At 46.2% G+C, this 19,968-nt stretch overlaps 10 protein-coding genes across 10 annotated transcripts; 7 read left to right on the top strand and 3 right to left on the bottom strand.

Annotated features, from left to right (window-relative positions):
* Window positions 1-239: 239 nt before the first annotated feature.
* Window positions 240-1,074, bottom strand: LOC126577560 (protein lethal(2)essential for life-like). The gene has a single exon (XM_050239250.1). The coding sequence runs from the start codon at window positions 952-954 to the stop codon at window positions 337-339; it is 618 nt and encodes a 205-aa protein (XP_050095207.1). The 5' UTR covers window positions 955-1,074; the 3' UTR covers window positions 240-336.
* Window positions 1,075-1,459: 385 nt separating this feature from the next.
* Window positions 1,460-2,319, top strand: LOC126577561 (protein lethal(2)essential for life-like). The gene has a single exon (XM_050239251.1). The coding sequence runs from the start codon at window positions 1,635-1,637 to the stop codon at window positions 2,241-2,243; it is 609 nt and encodes a 202-aa protein (XP_050095208.1). The 5' UTR covers window positions 1,460-1,634; the 3' UTR covers window positions 2,244-2,319.
* A 1,310-nt stretch (window positions 2,320-3,629) lies between these two features.
* Window positions 3,630-4,529, top strand: LOC126575264 (protein lethal(2)essential for life-like). The gene has a single exon (XM_050235878.1). It carries the CDS (start codon window positions 3,800-3,802, stop codon window positions 4,439-4,441), a length of 642 nt encoding a protein of 213 aa, XP_050091835.1. The 5' UTR covers window positions 3,630-3,799; the 3' UTR covers window positions 4,442-4,529.
* Window positions 4,530-5,111: 582 nt separating this feature from the next.
* On the top strand, window positions 5,112-5,743 carry LOC126576368 (40S ribosomal protein S27). The gene has a single exon (XM_050237614.1). The coding sequence runs from the start codon at window positions 5,255-5,257 to the stop codon at window positions 5,507-5,509; it is 255 nt and encodes an 84-aa protein (XP_050093571.1). The 5' UTR covers window positions 5,112-5,254; the 3' UTR covers window positions 5,510-5,743.
* A 2,272-nt stretch (window positions 5,744-8,015) lies between these two features.
* On the top strand, window positions 8,016-8,416 carry LOC126575030 (angiomotin-like). Its single transcript, XM_050235515.1, has 2 exons — window positions 8,016-8,068; window positions 8,141-8,416. The coding sequence occupies exons 1-2, from the start codon at window positions 8,057-8,059 to the stop codon at window positions 8,414-8,416; spliced, it is 288 nt and encodes a 95-aa protein (XP_050091472.1). The 5' UTR covers window positions 8,016-8,056.
* Window positions 8,417-9,375: 959 nt separating this feature from the next.
* On the bottom strand, window positions 9,376-9,807 carry LOC126575028 (cuticle protein 12.5-like). Its single transcript, XM_050235512.1, has 2 exons — window positions 9,793-9,807; window positions 9,376-9,723 (listed from the first exon to the last, which is right to left on the bottom strand). The coding sequence occupies exons 1-2, from the start codon at window positions 9,805-9,807 to the stop codon at window positions 9,376-9,378; spliced, it is 363 nt and encodes a 120-aa protein (XP_050091469.1).
* A 1,988-nt stretch (window positions 9,808-11,795) lies between these two features.
* Window positions 11,796-14,235, top strand: LOC126576840 (cuticle protein 16.5-like). Its single transcript, XM_050238142.1, has 3 exons — window positions 11,796-11,810; window positions 11,893-12,320; window positions 14,085-14,235. The coding sequence occupies exons 1-3, from the start codon at window positions 11,796-11,798 to the stop codon at window positions 14,233-14,235; spliced, it is 594 nt and encodes a 197-aa protein (XP_050094099.1).
* An 889-nt stretch (window positions 14,236-15,124) lies between these two features.
* Window positions 15,125-15,700, top strand: LOC126576839 (uncharacterized). The gene is made up of 2 exons (XM_050238141.1): window positions 15,125-15,139; window positions 15,245-15,700. The coding sequence occupies exons 1-2, from the start codon at window positions 15,125-15,127 to the stop codon at window positions 15,698-15,700; spliced, it is 471 nt and encodes a 156-aa protein (XP_050094098.1).
* Window positions 15,701-16,681: 981 nt separating this feature from the next.
* Window positions 16,682-17,045, bottom strand: LOC126575031 (cuticle protein 5.1-like). Its single transcript, XM_050235516.1, has 2 exons — window positions 16,980-17,045; window positions 16,682-16,915 (listed from the first exon to the last, which is right to left on the bottom strand). Exons 1-2 carry the CDS (start codon window positions 16,992-16,994, stop codon window positions 16,682-16,684), a joined length of 249 nt encoding a protein of 82 aa, XP_050091473.1. The 5' UTR covers window positions 16,995-17,045.
* Window positions 17,046-17,736: 691 nt separating this feature from the next.
* On the top strand, window positions 17,737-18,402 carry LOC126575029 (cuticle protein 19.8-like). The gene is made up of 2 exons (XM_050235514.1): window positions 17,737-17,825; window positions 17,899-18,402. The coding sequence occupies exons 1-2, from the start codon at window positions 17,808-17,810 to the stop codon at window positions 18,214-18,216; spliced, it is 336 nt and encodes a 111-aa protein (XP_050091471.1). The 5' UTR covers window positions 17,737-17,807; the 3' UTR covers window positions 18,217-18,402.
* The last annotated feature ends 1,566 nt before the right edge of the window (window positions 18,403-19,968 follow it).

Genomic DNA, 19,968 nt, shown 5'->3' with positions numbered 1-19,968 from the left:
AAGACTACCAAACAACTTGTATGCATGCGTGCTAGTAGTAGAACAGTTCCGAACTGTTCTAAACGTATGGTGGAGCTGTAAAAAAGGAGTTACAGTCATTTTATTGCTCGTAATGTTTTCCTCGGCATGCAAAACGAAACAGGGTCCTTGGTAGAGTGAATTGGTATCTTACCCCACTATCTGTAAATTATAGAACTATTTTTCTTTCAACAAAAAAAATAACTATATGCGAGCAAACATTGGTTGTGTATGGAATGAGTGATATTTTATAATATTTTATTACAAACTATGAGAACAAAAGCAGACATAATTAAATACTGAGCCATATCAAACAGTTCATTTTCCTTTGGTTTCCTGTGCACCATTCGGCTGCTGATCGACAGCCATTTTCGATGGTTTTCCGGTGTGCGTTATGGGAATGCTTTTCTCGGGCTTTTTCTCGATGGCCAGACGAGGACATGTGATGGTAAGGATGCCGTCCGACGAAAGCGAGGATTCAATCTGGTTCTCGTTGTGGCCAGCCGGCAGCGTGTAGCGGCGTACAAAGTGGCGCGAAATGTATCCATGCTCGTCCTGCTTCTCCTCATGCTTTCCTTCCACCACCAGGCTTTTGTCCACGTATTTCACTGAGATTTCCTCCGGGGCGAACTGCTGCACATCCAGATTGATTTGGAACTTATCGTTGGTCACATTCACCGTCGAGCCGCTGTCCCGTTTGTTGGCCACACAGGAGCTGTGCCACGGGCGAACGTAACGTCCTGAACCGTGATGGTGGTGATGATGGTTTAGAGGGTGTCTGCGATGGCGTGGCTCTGTGACGGCGGCCAACGCTCCCAGCAAATCGTCACCACCAATTCCACTGCCAAAGTGCTGGTCGAGAAGCCGAGAGCTACGCAAAGGCCGGTCCCACTCATCTTCCCACCAGTTACGGAAGAAAATCGGTACGATCGACATTTTCACTACTTTCACGATGTTTTTTTCCTATCACTGGTTGCTAGGATATGCTTACACAAAATGGTTTTGATGGACGATGCACCGTAGGACGATAATAACACGAACGCTTTCGCTTGAGAAATGAACACGTTTGGCAACGTGTTCGCCGGTTATATAGCTGAACGCTCTCCTTCTTGAACTTAGTAGACAATTCTAGAATCAGCGGTCTCTCTCACGTACGTATGCGTCACCCTGATCGAAGCTGCGAGAATGGACGAGAATGTTCTAGAAAGATCGCCTAGAAAACTAATAATGTGTCATCATGTGTAGCATGGGAAACTTAAAGAATAATCAATATTGATTCAGAAATATATTTCTTTACTTATCTTCACGAAAGCGAACACCTCCGAGCGAGCACCAGATATTTCCCGCGCAGTGGAGAATTCTCTCCGCATTTCGAGAAAACTCTACACCTCTCTCGCGCAGCGGTGTTCATTTATATAAAAGGCGGCCGGTCGCGATGCTCGCTCAGTTCAAATCCAAGCAAGCGCTACCGAAGCAAGCCAAACAAAGCAAACGCAAACGAAGCAAACGAGACAAATCTCTCCAAACCGCATCCTGCAAGCAAGGACATTCTTGTACCAACAAGTGGTTAACAATCGTTTTTCGTGAAAAGTGAAGAGTTAAACTCCAGTGAAAATATGTCGATCGTACCGATTTTCTTCCGTAACTGGTGGGAGGATGAGTGGGACCGTCCGCTGTGGAATTCTCGCCTGCTGGATCAACACTTTGGCGGAGGTGTAACGGCCGATGATCTTCTGAACGTGCTCTCTACGGTGGCCGATTCCCAGAACCGCAGATTGCAGCAGTCGCAGCAGCATCGTCATCATCCTTCAGGACGCTACATTCGCCCGTGGCACAGCTCCTGTGTGGCCAATAAGCGGGACAGCGGCTCGACGGTGAATGTGACCAACGATAAGTTCCAAATCAATCTGGATGTGCAGCAGTTCGCCCCGGAGGAGATCTCGGTGAAATACGTGGACAAAAGCCTGGTGGTGGAAGGAAAGCATGAGGAGAAGCAGGACGAGCATGGATACATTTCGCGCCACTTTGTACGCCGCTACACGCTGCCGGCTGGCCACAACGAGAACCAGATTGAATCCTCGCTTTCGTCGGACGGCATCCTAACCATCACATGTCCTCGTCTGGCCATCGAACAGAAACCGGAGAAATCGATCCCAATTACCCAAACTGGACAGCCACAAAAGAGCATTGATCAAAAGAAAGCGGAAGATAAGATGGAGTCCTAAGTCTGATAGTTACCGGTTTGTCTAAGTGTCATAATTAATATGTTTGAAGAATAAAATAAGTTGCATTTCAAGTAAATATGTCTCTATCCCATACTTTTCAATTGAAAGAAATCAGTTCGCAAAATGGGGAGATTGTTAATTTGATTCTTTGGCTTGTAGTCGTTCATTTGCTTCTTAAATATTTCGCTCACTCATACTAGTTATTTTGAAGATTCTTGTTGCGATGGGATTTAAATGTGAATGACCTGGCAGAAGGTTACAGGCTCTTGCTTGATTAAAATGGCTGATAACCATATTTCAGTGATTAGAATATTCTGATGGGGCAGTGATGGTGCAATAATTGCAATAAACCAATTTAGAATATGAGCAAATAATCTGGTTTTCCAAGAGGTATTTAAAGAGGGAGAAACGATAGAAAATGCACAGATAAGAAATCGATTTCTATGATTATCAAGCACGGATTTGTTTTACAAAACAGGGATGATTAAATATTTTATCAGCATCGCCCGGTTCTCTCATGAAAACTAGATGTAATCAGAAACATTGTTCAACGTTATGTTGTAAAATGATAGATAAATTGCTTATTCCACTTCAAAAAAATTCTAATATCGAATAAAAGACGAGAATGCATCAAATGATGAATCATGCGTTGCATCCCCTTCTGGTTTATTACTTCAGTTTGTGTGTGCTAGTGTTTTGTATTTATTTTAACTAAAATTGTTATTGCGATGATTTGACTCTTATCGCATTTGATGTGATGAAAAGAAAACTTAGAAGTTTTGATAAAAATACATCGAATCAACCATCCATCATCATGATTATTAAAATTTTAGAAAAATTTCAGAGCCGTCCGTAATGTACCATAAAAAAAAGAAAAATTTCAGAGTTACATGAATTGGTATTTTGTTTTTATAATTTGGTATTCTATTTACTAAGCTAGATTGTATGGCTTTAGAAATTAATATATTGATAGGATTATATGCAGAAAGCATGCAGCTTTGATAGAATCAAATATAATTTCATTCTAGATTATTAAACGAATAATCGCGATGTTTCTAGAAATTCGTTGGCCTTATTTGTTCTTTGAATGGAATGCATACGCTGTCTAGAAATCAAACGCTACATTCCTATCCAAAAAACGACCCATAATTTACTTTGCTGTATTTTGAATCCTACCGAATTGTAAAAAAATATTCAACTTAAAAATGCATCCATCGTGAAATAATAAAACTGCACCCAAAATCCCTTGGCGATCACCTCCGAGCGCGTCCACCAGATATTTCCCGTGCAATGGAGAATTCTCTCCGCATTTCGAGAAAACTCTACACCTCTCTCGCGCAGCGGTGTTCATTTATATAAAAGGCGGCCGGTCGCGATGCTCGCTCAGTTCAAATCCAAGCAAGCGCTACCGAAGCAAGCCAAACAAAGCAAACGCAAACGAAGCAAACGAGACAAATCTCTCCAAACCGCATCCTGCAAGCAAGGACATTCTTGTACCAACAAGTGGTTAACAATCGTTTTTCGTGAAAAGTGAAGAGTTAAACTCCAGTGAAAATATGTCGATCGTACCGATTTTCTTCCGTAACTGGTGGGAGGATGAGTGGGACCGTCCGCTGTGGAATTCTCGCCTGCTGGATCAACACTTTGGCGGAGGTGTAACGGCCGATGATCTTCTGAACGTGCTCTCTACGGTGGCCGATTCCCAGAACCGCAGATTGCAGCAGTCGCAGCAGCATCGTCATCATCCTTCAGGACGCTACATTCGCCCGTGGCACAGCTCCTGTGTGGCCAATAAGCGGGACAGCGGCTCGACGGTGAATGTGACCAACGATAAGTTCCAAATCAATCTGGATGTGCAGCAGTTCGCCCCGGAGGAGATCTCGGTGAAATACGTGGACAAAAGCCTGGTGGTGGAAGGAAAGCATGAGGAGAAGCAGGACGAGCATGGATACATTTCGCGCCACTTTGTACGCCGCTACACGCTGCCGGTTGGGCACAACGAGAACCAGATCGAATCCTCGCTTTCGTCGGACGGCATCCTGACCATCACATGTCCTCGTCTGGCCATCGAACAGAAACCGGAGAAATCGATCCCAATTACCCAAACTGGACAGCCACTGAGGGTGGCTGCACCGGACAAAGAATCTAATGAAAATCGTTCAGCTAAACCAAAGGAAGGAGACAAGATGGAATCGTAATCCCTTTTGCATTAGAAGAAAATACCTTTTTTTGTGTCAAGACTGCTCATTTAATTTAATAATAAAATATCCATTTCAAGACAAGTAATTTTCTTGGAGTTCTGCTTTATTTTGCACCATTTCCGAACGATCTTCGATCGATCTGTCATGCGCGGAAGGATGCGCCAGCCACGCAATCATTTGAGGTCCAAAGAGAGTCGCGACAAGGAGAGGGGATTTTTATTATCACCGTTGGCCACCTGGCCCACCACCGCAACATGCGCAAGATTCTAACCAGGCACGTTATCTCGCGAACATTCTCCTCATTTAGGGAAATTTAAAGCGCACCACCACGACTTTGGCCAAAAGCGACGGTGGCTTTCTCGTGGTTCGTGATGTGGAAGTTGATTTGAAGAGGCAAACTAATTTGAAAAAAGCAAATTGAGTTTATGCGAAACACTTTTGAGTCATATTCAAAGAATAAAAAATCTCTGGGACGCATGGGGCACCTGGGAAGTTGTTAATCAACACGTAAAACACAATAAATTTATGAAATAAACGAATTATTTGAATCCCAAACTCGAACGCACTTGAAATGGCAGTTCACTTGAACTTGGCCCAAAATCGAAGCAACGCCCGTTGATCGATGAACCTTGGTCGGTCGGAGCCGTCAAAAGTTGAAGGTGAAGTCTCTCTCTTTCTTTCTCGGATTGTACGTCGTACATGTCGTACGTGAAGCTGCCGTATAACCAACGTTTGAAGTGAAATCTTTTTCACTTACCTCCGTGAAACACGTGTCTTGAATCGAAGCGAACATAAACAAGCTAGTGCAACATGCCGCTCGCCAAGGACTTTCTGCACCCGTTGCCGGCCGAGGAGAAGAGGAAGCACAAGCTGAAGCGCCTGGTGCCGCATCCGAACTCGTACTTCATGGACGTCAAGTGCCCCGGATGCTACAAGATCACCACCGTCTTCAGCCATGCCCAGAGCGTCGTTGTCTGTGCCGGCTGCTCCACGATCCTGTGCCAGCCGACCGGTGGCAAGGCGCGCCTGACCGAGGGCTGCTCGTTCCGCAGGAAGCCGTACTAGAGCGCGATTGAAAAAGGGATGCCACAACATGCGACCCCGCCGATCCGGAACGGGTGCTGCGGGCGTACACCATCAACGAAGGAAAGGATGGGGCGCTCCGCCTGAGAGCAGCAGCAGCTAGCATTCGTTCGGTCGCATCGCGTTTGTCCCGGTCGCTCCCGACATTCGGAAGATGTATTCAATCGTATATCGAGAAAATAAATCAAGAGTATCGATCGTTTGTACGTGCTAAAAGTGTGTGCCTTTTGCCTTTTTCGCTTCCGGGCCCGTGTGAGTGCAACATTGTGAGGTTATGGTTCGCTTCGTTAGCGGTGGGTGCCTGCGTTGCCGTTCACGGTGTTCGTTTGACAGCAGGCCGTGAAAATGTGATGTTTATCGTGGCAGATCCGTTTCGTTGAGGGCTGCCGCTGGAATCGCTGGAAATGTGGGGTTGCGATTGTTGGTGAAATTCGATAGAAATTACGCTGCATGTGCAATCACACCGATATTTCGCAATATGCAGTCAGCTGTTGTCCGCTGGAATGATGAGTAACGCAGGTTCAATATTGTTCCGCAAACATGTCCGTGCACGTTCGGATTTGCTTGATGTTTTTTTTTGTTGCGTGTTGTTGATGTGATTACGCGCGGCAAAGCACAAATTGGTCCATGCAATCTGATAAGGATACACCGTTCCGGCGCATTGATATCGGGCCTGAAATTATGTTTCACGCTCCTCAGACGGATTATATCTTTTATAGGTTTAGGTTTCATTCGAGAAAGAAAAACTAATAATTTTTAATTATCTTTTAGCTAGACGGTTCTCCAGGACGATGGATACAGAAAAATGCACGTCTTGGTGGCAGCAAACATGCTGAATTGTTATAAAAATCGAACCAGACGCTGGAAATACCTTCGCAGATTTGCCGATGCTAGACTCTTCGCAAAACAATGCTGTTTGTGCAGCAAAGATACAAGTTGCGAAAGAAAGGAAGGAATGGAAAGAAATGTAGGATAGATTATGCTCGACTCAATCTACAGTTTATCAACATTGAAGACTTCATGAACCCCTTTGATTGTAGAACATTTGTAAAGTTGCCATCATAAGGCTGAGAAAGCATCTGATTTTTGTCGTCAAATTCTTGCTAAATGAAAAACAGAGATTTACCAGTCAATTCGAGATTCCTCCAGCGTCTAATGATTTGAAATAGTAGAAAATGTTTGAGATTCTCCGCCAAACCAGCTGGTAATCAGTTTCCACTCTCACGTACTCAATGAAAGATCTTTTGATACCTGGTAGAAAGTTAACATGCTATATTTAGATTGCCTAACAATTTGGTTCAGTATTCAGCCGTTATCAACGGACTACAGAACGTGATGTCGATAACCGATTCTCGACTGTTCTCACTGAGGGTCTTGGATTTTTTTTGGTTGGCCAGGAGGACAGCCAATCTTGCAACTATTTTCAGTAGAATGTCTCCTTTTAGTTTGTTAATCCTGCTGCTTCTCGTGGTAACCCACTCGTTAAAATCCCCGGCAGTCAGTGCTATGCTGTGATCACCCGACTGGAGGCTGTACAGCGAGACGTCCTAAGCTCGTGGTGCCTGTTCTGTTCTATTTGATCACTATTTGGCGAGTTCTTGTTCTTCAGCGCATTTCAATCGTGGTTTTAGAGTCGAAAGGTAACAGATAGGAAGGGGGGCAGTTTTTCAAATGTTTTATCGTTTTTATCATTTTCCTTTTCCACCTGACATCCTGCATATCTATAGGCGTAGCAACAACGGCGTACAGCTTTAGGCGAATAACGAGCCGTTCATCAATCACGGCACCGAGATGATCAGTGAAACTCTCTCCAAAAAGGTGTACATTTAATCTAATAAATTGCTGTTTAATGAAATGAAAATGCCAGTTTCATATTTGATTTATACCAAAACAAATTTCCCCATGTCTCATGCCCTAAAATTAACCCCAAACCTAAGAGATTCTCTCACAGCAAGTCGAATAAAGGTGCACGATTAACACAAAAGACAAGATAAAAGCCATCATGTTCGATAGAACATGATTTTTAAGAAATATATTGTTTGAACTTAAGTGTTTATTACCCAAAATATTGATCGTAAGGTCTCGAACGTTGCTTATCCACGAATTGGTTCGCAATTACCATTTCATGCACACGCGCCCTGTGCGATTTGATGGCCACGGTGGATTTCGTATGCGCAGTGCACCAGGCCTCGGTAGCGGGTGGAAGAGACGGTCTGGTTGACAAACCAATGTCACACCGAAGTAAAACTTCAGGTAGGGTATCTGGACATCGGGCGTATCGGCTATGTAAGACTGAAAGTCCTTCAAACGAGAGGCACGTATAATGGCGATTATCCAAAGGTCCTACGCCCAAGGTATCACCCCACATCTGAGCTAAGGATTCTGATTCACTTACGGCCATTCAGACGGCGGTGGTTTGATGTATTTAAAGGTGGTGAAGCTCTTCGGAAATCATCAGTTCGTCTGCCAACGCAATCCCAAAAGCATCTGCTAACCACCAACCCAAAATCCCCCCAAACTCCATTCAAAATGTTCAAGATCGTAAGTATTCTAGTGCACGGTGAACATCGGACGATTTGTACTCAACAGAACATTATTGCTTCTGCTTTCTAGGTTGCCCTGTTCGCCATCCTGGCTGTTGCCTCCGTGTCGGCTAAGGCTGATCCCAAGCCTGGTGTGCTGGCTTATACTGCCCCTGCTGCCTATGTGGCCGCTCCGGCTGCTTATGTGGCTGAAGGAGGCGCCGTTTACGAGCGTACCTTCCACGGAAATACGGCTCCCCTCGCCTATGCTGCCTATGCTGCCCCGTACCCGTATGCTGCCACTCCTCTGGCTTACTCGGCCCCGTACGTCGCTGCCGCTCCAGCTCCCGCGGTGCTGCTTAAGTAATCGGTTGACTAATCTGGACTACTGCCCGCATCTGGAATGCTCCTGTTATGAAAGTGGAAACTTTGTAAATAAATCTGTTGAATTGACACTGGCCATGAGCTAAGCTGCAAAAGGAACTATCACTATTTATAATTTTTTCTCCTGAATAACATCCATTACATTGCTGCGTCCTTAAATATCGAATCTTTTCATTCGAAAATAATTATGAAACCCCAAATATTTACTCGGATTTTTACGTACACAGTGGTCCTGTTTGTTTGCCAAAGAATTTGAAATATTTTAGCTTCTTCATTATTATTGCATGTTGTTTCTCGCAGTTAGTGCCTCAACTCACGGTAAGCATAACAATTATTTCATTAATCCATTAATAGAGATTTTCATTAACACATTTTCACGAGTTACATATAAATAAATTCATTTAAAGTAAGTCTTTCCCTTCAACATATCTTTAATGCTTATGCCACATTCCCCAACACACATTGAATAATAATCTCGACACTTTTAATTAGAATCGCTAAAGAACATCAATTCAATTGATTCAATTGGCTTTAATTGCATTTCGTAGAATGATAGAAATAACCTGCAATCCATGACAAAATGGACAGAAATTCATCTAGGTGGCTTATAATTACAATGCTTACAATAATTTCAATTAATGATTTTTCAAAATTGACTACCCCCCGCTGAAATAGAGAGGAGGTAAACTCAGCTGCAGAGCACCAGAATTATGACCGATTACAAAATGTATCACGTTTCTCTTTATCATTAAAGGAGAAATTGAGTAGAATTCACATGAGGCAGCAAACCTTGAAAGATTCCATTCGTTGGTACCGCGCATGTGTTCTCATATTAATAATGCTGTGTTAAGGGATTCATTTTAATTTTTTTTATTACTGTACATTAGCATGGCACTTTGCAGGGCATTTTACATTGTCAGAGCGTGGGTGGTTGATCCATTCTTACAGAACGTATTTGGCAGCGTATGGTGCAGTGTAAGCGAACGGCGAAGCCAAAGCAGCTGGGGCAGCAGCGGCATAAGCGAACGGGGCAGCGATCGGTGCCGTGTAGGCCGCGTACGCTGGGTTGATGACTTGCGAGTTGTGCGAGGTGACGACCGCGGAATCTCCAACGTTAGCATATCCGGCCGTGTAGGCCACTGCAGGAACGGCCGCGGGTGCAACGGCCAACGGAGCCGAGTAGGCAGCAGCAGCGAATGGGGCGGCACTGTAGGCCAACGGAGCAGCTGGGAGCAGACCGCCCGGCTTGGCACTAACGGCCACCACGACAGCGAATAGGGCAACGATGGTCTGCAAGGAAATGGGAACAGATGCAAGGGATGAGAACAGTTTATCTGGGAAACGGTTTGCTAAACATACCACTTTGGAGAACATTTTGAAAGGGTTCTGGGGATGGGTTGTAGTGGCGTTTGATGCTACTTGAGATGTGCTAAGGCGCTAACTGATGTCCATTGTAGAGTCGGCATAGCATTTATATACTCAAAAATCATCCACCAGAGAACCGTATTCCCTTCTCCTTATGGCGCTACGCAGAGTGTGCATCCTTACGTACACTTCCAAATGGGAACCGAATTTTAACGAAATGTAAATCTACTATCCGCTATCCACGCGTGCGATACACCATACAGCGAGAGTGAGAAAGTATTGCCGGCCAATGATGTTTGTGTCCTTGCGATGTGGTCGAGCTGCTTGCGCAGTCACAGGCCACAAATCTCCTCATTCTTCGCACGTTACCCCGTTTCCGTGGAATCGACGTTTTTGGGAGCAAATGTGGTCATATGGGAGGTTGCTTGATATCTTGTGCCAAAGGATAAGTCTCTTACGTTAAATAGTATGTGCAACGAGTACCACCGAGGCGCGTCGTCAAGCGGTGGAATACTAATGCGCTGTGCTTCGGTGCTTGGTTGCACTTGTGCACTCTGATCGATTGTGAATTGCTTTTAATCGATATTCGTTATGAACTGTGGACAGAAAGATGCAGTGTACGATCATCGCACTATAGCGTTACGCCACGGCAAAGGCAAATTGGTGGTTTCATTTGAATTGGAATGTAGATAACACTTTTCAATCGATGGAATTTGCACCAAGCTGGAACGAATTGACAATTCTATTCTGTTTAGTGAAAATCCATTCATATGAAAATAAAACAAGCTTAAACAGGTAGTAAATATGTCTATCAAAATGGTTTATAATGTGCGTATATGTGGTTGGTATTATTTTTTATTGATTTTTTTTTATTTCCATTCATTGGTTTGCCGCCTTCAAAGTGCAATGACATTGAGTAATGATTTCTGGTATTTAGTGGCATTAAGTCCTTTCATCCTTTTACTATCCTCCCAAAGAATAATTAAACAGCTGGTCGGTCATGAACTTTCGGGGCTTATAGCTTTCTGCTCCGTTATCTATGGGAACCGGATTTCAAATACCATTTCGCATGCGAGCGATTAAATGTACTACATGATAAGTTTTGCTACCGTTTGTCCGGACCGCTAACGAACCGATGTGCCCTTGAACCAGTGCGCCACATGAAGCAATATGGTCCCAATATTGGCCCCAGTTATTCCATAACTCAGGTCGTACTCTGATCTATTGCTTATGGCACGCCATTGACTGCGGTTGGTACCCACAAGCCGTGTCTTGTAGGTCAACCCACTTGCCGCAAGTCATATGCGTCCCCGAAAGTGAAGCCGGAGGAAAAGAAATGGACTGCTGCAGACAGCAGACCAATTGTAATCCGATTACTGGTCGCAAAATACGTGATGAGCTTATTAAACTGGACCGGCCCAAGTGCAAGTGTGGTGAGCGCCACACCAACTTCAGCGTCACATGCGGAGACGTCAATGCCGGACACGACAGGCGACGAAACCGTTCACTGCCGTTCGGTTCGCTTGAGGTTTGTTTTCAAATTTCCACCCGCTTCGAGCAAAAGAGACCTTCAGGTCAGGTACGGATAGTTTTAGTTTACTTTTGCACCGTTAACTCTCCCCTTCGCGCACTTTATGACTCACTTTTTCAGGTGACAAAATGATGAAGAAGAGCACGGACAGGACAGGAAAGCGAGCATAAAGTACACGCGCGGCCGAAGCACGTACGGTTGTGGCACGATGGCTAGTGCAGCTGATTTGAGCGTATCGCAATGGCTGACCATGGCATATCCTAGCGAGTGTGGTTCGGTAGGAGGGATCGAACGGAATCCGATTCCGGACCGAACTGAGCGTACAACTGGGTTTGCATTTGTTTTATCGTATATAAAGATGCGCTCGAACGGTGAAGGATCATACACCAAGCAAGCTTCCAACAGCTAACAACAACCCCCCCAAAAGCCAACCAGCTTATCGCTCAACAACCCCTTAAATTTCAAAATGTTCACCAAACTGGTAAGTAAACGGATGGACCAACGGACCAGCAGTACAGCGCGAAAGGATACTAATGTTTCGGACACTTTTTTTTCTCGGATAGATGTGCATTGCCGCTCTGGCTATCTCGTGCGCCTCGGCCAAGCCAGGAATCATCGCTCCGGTTGCCTATGCCGCTGGTCCGGCCGTCGTGACCGCCCAGAGCTCGCAGGTTGTCGCTCGGAACTACAATGGGATCGCTCCGGTTGCCTATGCCGCTGCTCCGGCTGTCGCTTATGCTGCTGCACCGGCTGCCATCGCTAAGGTGGCCACTCCGCTAGCTTACACCGCCGCTGCCGCTCCACTTGCCTATGCCTCCCCGTATGCTGCTCCGTTCGCTGCTCCGTACGCTGCTGCTGCTCCGATTGCGGCTGCCGCCTATGCTGCCCCGTACGCTGCGCCCTACGCTGCGCCCTATGCTGCTGCTTATGCCGCGCCGTACGCTAAGGCTTTTGCCAGCCCTCTGCTGGCCCGCGCACCCGTCCAACTGTGGTAAACGTAGAGGAGATGGTGGAGTGCCCGCAAGCGTGAGCCCATTCGTTGTTACCGCGATCAACAGTTCCTTATGGATGCCAGTTTGGTGATCAATGTGTTGTTGAGTAATAAAATGGTTAAGATGTTTTCAATCAACTCCTTGAGGCTGCTTTTATTTCATGGCGATTCGTGGGGTCTCGAAACTAGATTTCTATTCACAATTTAGATTTGATTATCTTCGCCTATGAAAGAGTCACTACTCTAGACTCTAGAGCATGTTTAGCAATGCCATCGTCTATTGATTCATTGAAAATAGTATTTACAATCTTTACTTTTTAAATGGGCAAAAAATGCCAAATATAATATATAATTAAAAACATATATAATTAATATAATATAATCGATATAATTAAAAAGCTGAAAAAGGTTGAGCTTGTTTGCAAACAAAAATATGGACGAAATATTAAAAATAGAATACAACCAACAAAAGGAGCTTATTACATAACTCACTCAGAGAACAGCGCCTGTGTATAGCGTCAACGGAGAAATATGATCCACCCCTGGTGAAGAACACAACATTAAGAACATTTGATCGGTTTAGCTAAACCAGATTCGAGAATCGTTCTAAACAAGTTTCTCATTCGTTTTTGTACTCGACGTGGTTTGGTCAAATCCAGTTATTAGCTCTCGCTTTCAACTGGCTCTACGTTCGTTTTTTGCACGCACAGACCGATGATGATGATGATGATGATGGATCTCCAAAACATGGCACCTCCGTTCGCCAAACCCCCAAGTTCTAAATGCTAACCACAATTCCTGATCTCCTTCCTGATCGTTAAATGTCACGAATCGTCACGTTATCTTTTTATTCTTTGTTTGTTTTTAAGTATTCCGTTCCATGTGGCAGTACAAATGGAAAGAAGTAGTTTAGAGTTTGGACAGTTTATTTTAAAACTCTAATTTTAGGCCCAACAGATTTAACCTTGCCCCAAGTAGCTTCTGTTGCAAAATCCACAGGACATGCAATGCCGTTTCTCGGTCGTCGCTCGATCTTTTGCAAAATGGCCAATCTGCGATCTAACCCTTTGCAAATCACAAATTTGAAGGCAAACAACCGTTGCCAAACAAGTCGAAATGAGAGTGTTTTGTGCCGGATGGCATGACAATCGGCTTTCTGCCCACCAGTCGATCCTTTTGAGAGCACGTTCTTTTTATTCTTATCTTTCACCACGGTCACCTCCATTCTTGCTGCTGTGGTCACCCAAAAACACTCAATAACCGTCTGCATACATTGATCGACGCGACGAGTGATGGATAGATGATGGATTATTGCGTTATATATCATTCCACGTTACTCGCTTGTGTCGTTTATACAACGATATATGAAACCGGAAACTTGATTCTGGATCTACTTGATCTTCCCTGTATCCTGATGTGTGATTCTGTGTGTAGCTTAGCGCAATCGTATAAAAGTGGCCGAGATGGGCTTCATTTCAATCATAAGCAAAGCATCTTGCAACAATCAAGCATCCGCTGTTTGCCAACAAACAAACGTACTCCAAAATCATCAAAAATGTTCGCCAAACTGGTGTGTAGATCCCCGAAAGAAGGTCCTTCTCATAAGAACGCTCGACGATTCTTCATCTTCATCGTTTCATTTCAGTTCATCGTTGCTCTTCTGGCTGTTATGTGCGCTTCGGCTCCGGGGCGGCCATCCCGCCAGCTCGACTATCAGCCCTACAGTGTCGTCCCTTATGCCTACAATGTCCCGGCCGTCTCCAGCTACTCCACCTACTCGGGTGTTCCAGTGACTTACTCGGGCGTTCCAGTGTCCACCTATTCGGCCTACTCGAGCCCCGTAACCTATAGTGGCTACTCTGCTCCGGTAGTATCGTCACCGTACTACTACGGACGTGCGGCGGTGGTTGTCTAGAATCGACCGATCGCTTCGGATTTCTCGGCATCTTGGATCTACAAACAAAAACAATGCGTATCCTTCCTATCGACACTCCAGTATTGCGCTTCGCTTGGACTTTTCAAACACAAAACATGATCTGTACGCTGTACCGTTAGAATAAACATGATTTTCATTCGATATTCGCTACGTGTGTGGAGTGCATTGTGAACTTGACACCATAAATTGCATTTCCATTTGGAGTTGGTGTCCTGGAACCTTTCTAATAGACAACTCCTTTATGGATCGATCAGCAGCACACTCCTACGGAAAATGGAGTAAACAAGAAAGGTAAAAGCAAGGGCGCACCGGTGAAGCAGTGGCACTATCACGATGGATCCTTTCCTTCGATTATGCGACCATGTTTAGCATATGCGTATTTCAATGCCACCGGATTACGCGATTATGTCACAAACCAACAAACACCGAGGGTTCGATCCGTATCGAACGATACCGGGGTCGCTGCCGCTGCCTCAGTTAGGAGTCGTGCCTGGTCCATCGATACCATCGAGCGTGGAATAGATTTGATTTGGATCGCACGGTGAAATCGGTCGGCGGTCGAAAAATGGACCCAAAAAGACCGGCGTGCGAGTGAAGCCGCCGCGTAATCGTGACCACTTCCTTGGTGCCGGTTGGCCGGGTGCGTGGGGCAGATGGGTCCCCGATACACTCCCGGTTTGTTGGTGGGAACAATGGTTACGGTACGGTCTGTACGATAGGTAGCTCCCTCGGGGGGGGTTCATATATAAATACCCGATAACGGGTATTATTGACTCATTACACACTAATTGACCGTACAGTGTAGTAGCAGCAGCAGCAGCAGCAGCAGCAGTAGTAACAGTACAACATTTCCTTGGAAATTCGAAAAATGTTCTCCAAAGTGGTAAGTTTTTTGGCAGCAACAGCACCCAGTGTTCTGTTTGTTCGCCAGTGGTGATTAGTGGTGAGAGACCCCTCAATCTGATCTGTCTGTTTAATCTTGTGACAGTCCATCATTGCAGCGGTCTGTAGTCTGCTGGCGGTTGCCAAGGGGCATGTACTCACGCCGGTTGGACCGGCTGTCGTAACGGCGCAGAGCACACAGGTGTTCGCCCGGAATTACAACGGATTCGTACCATTCCCTGTACCAGCTGCTGCTCCGGTACCGGCACCGATTCCAGTCCCGGCTCCCGCCATTCCCTTTCCGGCTCATGCGGTCCTTGTTCCAGCACCACCGTCCACGTTCTACTATCCGCATCCCGTAGCTGTACCGATTCCTGCTGTGCCAGCTGTTCCAGCCGTTCCGGCCATTCCCGCTGCACCGGCTCCTGCTGCCGCTGTACCGGCAACCCTGGTGGCCGCTGCCCCAGTTGCCAAGCTGGTCGCACCGGTGGCAAAGGTGGCCAAACTGGTACGACCCAAGCCATTCCTTACGACAATCCGTTACCGATCAGTGGTTGCCTAATGGCCGGTCCGCGCTCTGCCTGTCAGTCGTCAACCGAACTGTTCGAACTGCGTAAACGCAAACATGTGATTAAGTTGTGCTTAAGCTAATATCAATGACACTACTAGACTGCAATCGAATGGCACCGATGGCAACTGCTGCGCCATGCGCTATCCATGTCGAACGCGAAACGTGATCGAACATGGGATAGCTTTAACTGCGTAACAAGTGTTTCGTCACGCAGTTTTGGAGATTATTCAGTCAGTTTGTTGTAAGAATACAGTCAGGAAGTCATCAGGAAGGCGATTGGAACCTTTCGTTCTAATATCGGGGTAGCGGGTAGATTTCTGAGCAAAACACAAACCAAAACATAAGGTGGATAAGATAGAGAGAAGCTTAAATAAAAATGAAAACATTACAATACTTTTGGGAATAGTTTTTCCTTATTCATTTTGAAAACAAAACAAAAAGATTAAAAAAAATTGGAAAAGATAATTGATTCGAGAGCTTCTAGAATCAAATTGCGTATCGATCAAGTAAGTGATCAAGTAATATGATCCACCGTATCATAAAGTCAATCAATAATTGGTTAAGGAAGATGCTGATCAAAACAAAATTAACGGCATGCGGTAATTTGTGGTTTCAACTATTGAATATCAATGGTAATAATGCACCATCATGAAAACACAATTTATCAGAGATTGGGAGGAATTTTTAATGCCAACCTGTCAGTTTAATCGATTTAAGACTGAAGATTATCATCAGCGAGGTAGTAAATCTTTGTTATCTGGATTTGTACGGGAATGTGGATCTGGATAGCGATAAAAACATTGTAAATGTTTACAAAAGTCGACAAAGAAGCCAAACAGCGAATAAAAAAAGCGCACTGAAGAGAATCGTTGAGTTGCAACAAATGTTTATTTTCCATACATAATCCTTTCCATCAGCGCGAGTCATCGTGAGTCTCCCGTGATTAGCGGAATCGATCAAACAGTAGCCACTTTAAAGCAGGAGCGAACCGTAAGCAGCATAAGGATATGCACTGTACGCGTACGGTGATGCAGTGTAAGCGGCAGCAACCGGAGCAGCAGCATAAGCAGCGTTGGCTACATATGGTGCTACGAAAGGAGATGATGCGACCGCAACCGGGGGTGCTGCCACGAGGGGTGATGAGTATGCCAGCGGAACCAGGGGCTTACCGTAGACGGCGGCTACTAGCAGACCGAAAAAGAGAACCTGCAAAGGCAAAGGTGTTCCAGGATCAATCAGGACACTAAACGGAAGGATTCACTTTACTTACGATTTTGGCAAACATTTTGCGATGTTTTTTGGTTTCGGTGGTTAGGTTCGGTTGAGTTCACAGACTGCGAGTACTGTACAATCCGAAGAAGATGTTCCACGGTATTTATACCGTCTTCTAGGGTGCCCACAGTGTAGGGGTGGCATCAACATGCGCCCAATCAGTTGAACTTCTAACGATCACTGCCACCCAACGCGTATGGTTCTTTTTTCGTTTTCTTTATTCAATGTACACGACAAGCGCTGTGAACGCCCACTAAACTCTCCATGGCCGACCCACAAATCACCTGTCATCCTAGTTAATCCTAATCAAACGCAGGTGTCCTTTATCTGGTGCAAAACACTGCACCACTGGCCACTCAAGCCCCTCGTCAAGGTCGCGATCGAGCTTGCACATCGGAATGAATCGTCTCTATTTCCAATTCGTCGCCGGGCGTCCAGCTGTACGTTACGCAACGCTAGCTGTCCCGTGACACCAATAGAGGGGAAGCACGTGCTCCAGAGTGAATGAAATGCGATTAACCAATCCGTTTCGATACCGCGACCGTTTATTATGTGCGTTCATGTGCGATGATGATGTGGTGCGGTGATGCTACCGAGGCGACGCATGAGGATCGCTACGTATCGCATTAATATTCAAGCCGAATAGCCCGTAGTCGGTGGACTTGGATTCAATTCCATTGCGCTCGATAGCAAGCATTGGCAGTTGATTGTATAAAAAGCATCCTCGCTGGGAAGGAAGGCATCAGTCACTCATCACCAGCTAAACAGCAAGCTTAAGCTTCTTGAAGCGGTTCTCCCTCAAAACCAAATCAAACCTCTAAACAAAATGTCTGCCAAAATTGTGGTAAGTAACCGGTTAGACCGTTTTTGTGACTACCGTAGCATCATCTGATCATCTCCACTGGCCTCGTTTGCAGATCTGTCTGGTTGCGTGCGTTCTGGGGGTCGCCTCCGCTGGTGTCATTCCGGTGGCAGCTCCCCTGGCCGCGGCTGGAGTCGTCGCTCCGTACGCCACGTCCTACAACGCACACACCGTCAATCACGCCGTGGCGGCACCAGTTGTTGCTGCTGCTCCAGCGGCCGTCGTCGCCCCAGCGGCACGATTTGTGGCCCCGGCACCGTTGGCCTACACCGCCGCTGGGCTGCCAGCATACAGCGCATACACTGCCGCTGGTCTGCCAGCATACAGTGCATACACCGCGCTTAACGGACTAGCAGCTCCTTATGTGTTCTAAAGAGAAGGATACCAATCGGGACATCCGTGGTAGCACTCGTACTAGCACCAGCACCAGCAGCAGCAGCAACTGGATGGTTTGGTTCTGAAGAGACCGCGTTCCTGCACTTTCCTCCACACCCAACTCTAGCTCAATATCGCAATCATCGTCTTTTGTAAATAGCTTCCCTTCCTTGAGACGTGCAAGTTGCAATGAACAGAAGATGAATGGAAAATACATTTTCTTGAACTAAAAAACCCTATTCTTGCGCTTGTGACAGTGTTTCCTTGGCTGCTGCACATCGGATGGAAAAAAAAACCACGTTGGCCAACCACGTTGGTAGCTCTCGGACAATGGCGCGTCCTAATGATCATTTGGAAATCATTCTCGCAAAGCCCTTCATGATCGACTATTGACAGAAGCACTGCGCAAAGGAGGACTCATGTATCAAACCACAATAGCTCACTCTGTAATGAGCGGACAACGATTGCTCTATCGAGTGATCTCTAGCAATCGACCTCCGCTTGAATGCTACTTTGCGCGCGGCCGATTGGATCCGATCACAAACCAAACTTCAATCACGCAGCATGAACCCTGCACACTCCTGCATGCAGACACTGATTCCAACTTTTGTCAACTCATCGTGTAACGATTTGTAAACATGCGAAAGGTGACGGTCATCGGGCCGCGTGTTGTGATGGTTCGGTTCTGATGTCTGCCGGTGACCTCCACCATCGCCTTCGTATCATTGATTATCAAAACAGATTATTCGTCATGAAGCGGACAGAAGATTCTAATTACTACGAGCCCTGCACGAACCCTTCATGATCAATACTGCTGGGCACCGTTCCGATCACCAGCATCCGATCAGTCACAATAGCGTTTCCCACGAAGTGAAGTTGGTCAATTCAAAACCGAGTCCCCTCTCGACTTCGCGCCTTCTCGCTGATAAATCAACCAACGCGTGGGGTGGCCAGCGTTGACTCATTCGCGTGATCGCGATCGCGTCGAGAAGGGCAACATAATAACAAATTACACATCAACATCAACATCGTGGTCGTGTCCGTGTTGTGGCAGGGCATGTGAGTGAAGAAGGGTTTCGAGCCTTCGCCCTTCTCATGACGCTTTGTACAACCTCTGACAGACTGGCTGGTGGCCAACGGTTGATGCCAATGGTGTATGAGTGGCGCATAAGTATCAGGATGGCGATGCCGACAACAGTGAAACACGCAAAACACATAAACTATGGTTTCCGTTGGGCCGGCGAGTGCTGTGCTCTCGATTCAAGGGGTCACGCCATCCAAAGCAAAGCCCCTCGAGGAGCTTTTGCCCTTTTCGGGTCCAAAACCCCGCTACGAAAGGGCCAAGTGTGGTCAATTCTCTTCCGATTTGTAGGTCACAGGAGAGGTGAGCGCTCTACACGGAGCGTTAACCGTCAGAAGAACCACATTAAAGGCGTTGCGTGAAATTGAGTTTTCCAATATCCGTTTACACGGAGCGGCCGCGGTTTCCCGGCCCCTGACACGTATCTGCTGAGGTGCCCTTTCTGATGAGGCCCTTTGGCCCGGCAACGCGGCGATAGGCCGCAAGGGTCAGGCGCAATCGAGAGACCTTCGGTTACTTAATTGATTTCCTTGTCTCTGTGCTGGCTCTGGGATCCCCGCTAGCACAACTCCCACGTATCTGTCTCATTACCTGTGGCCTGGCCTTGAGTGAAGGTGACGGCAACAGATTACGGCACCGACCCGGACCCAGACTCCGGCAGCAGCGGCA

The sequence above is a fragment of the Anopheles aquasalis genome, chromosome 3, assembly GCF_943734665.1.
Source record: "Anopheles aquasalis chromosome 3, idAnoAquaMG_Q_19, whole genome shotgun sequence".
NCBI classification, from domain to species: domain Eukaryota; kingdom Metazoa; phylum Arthropoda; class Insecta; order Diptera; family Culicidae; genus Anopheles; species Anopheles aquasalis.
The sequence above is the reverse complement of the archived record's forward strand: the minus strand, read 5'-3'. Positions and strand labels throughout refer to the sequence as shown.

Bases quoted from the DNA above. Each gene is read 5' to 3' on its own strand.
- LOC126577560 (XM_050239250.1), bottom strand. From the start codon at position 954: ATGTCGATCGTACCGATTTTCTTCCGTAACTGGTGGGAAGATGAGTGG.
- LOC126577561 (XM_050239251.1), top strand. From the start codon at position 1,635: ATGTCGATCGTACCGATTTTCTTCCGTAACTGGTGGGAGGATGAGTGG.
- LOC126575264 (XM_050235878.1), top strand. From the start codon at position 3,800: ATGTCGATCGTACCGATTTTCTTCCGTAACTGGTGGGAGGATGAGTGG.
- LOC126576368 (XM_050237614.1), top strand. From the start codon at position 5,255: ATGCCGCTCGCCAAGGACTTTCTGCACCCGTTGCCGGCCGAGGAGAAG.
- LOC126576840 (XM_050238142.1), top strand. The intron at 12,321-14,084 runs GTAAACGTAGAG...GGCCGTCTCCAG, and splicing joins CGCGCACCCGTCCAACTGTG to CTACTCCACCTACTCGGGTG.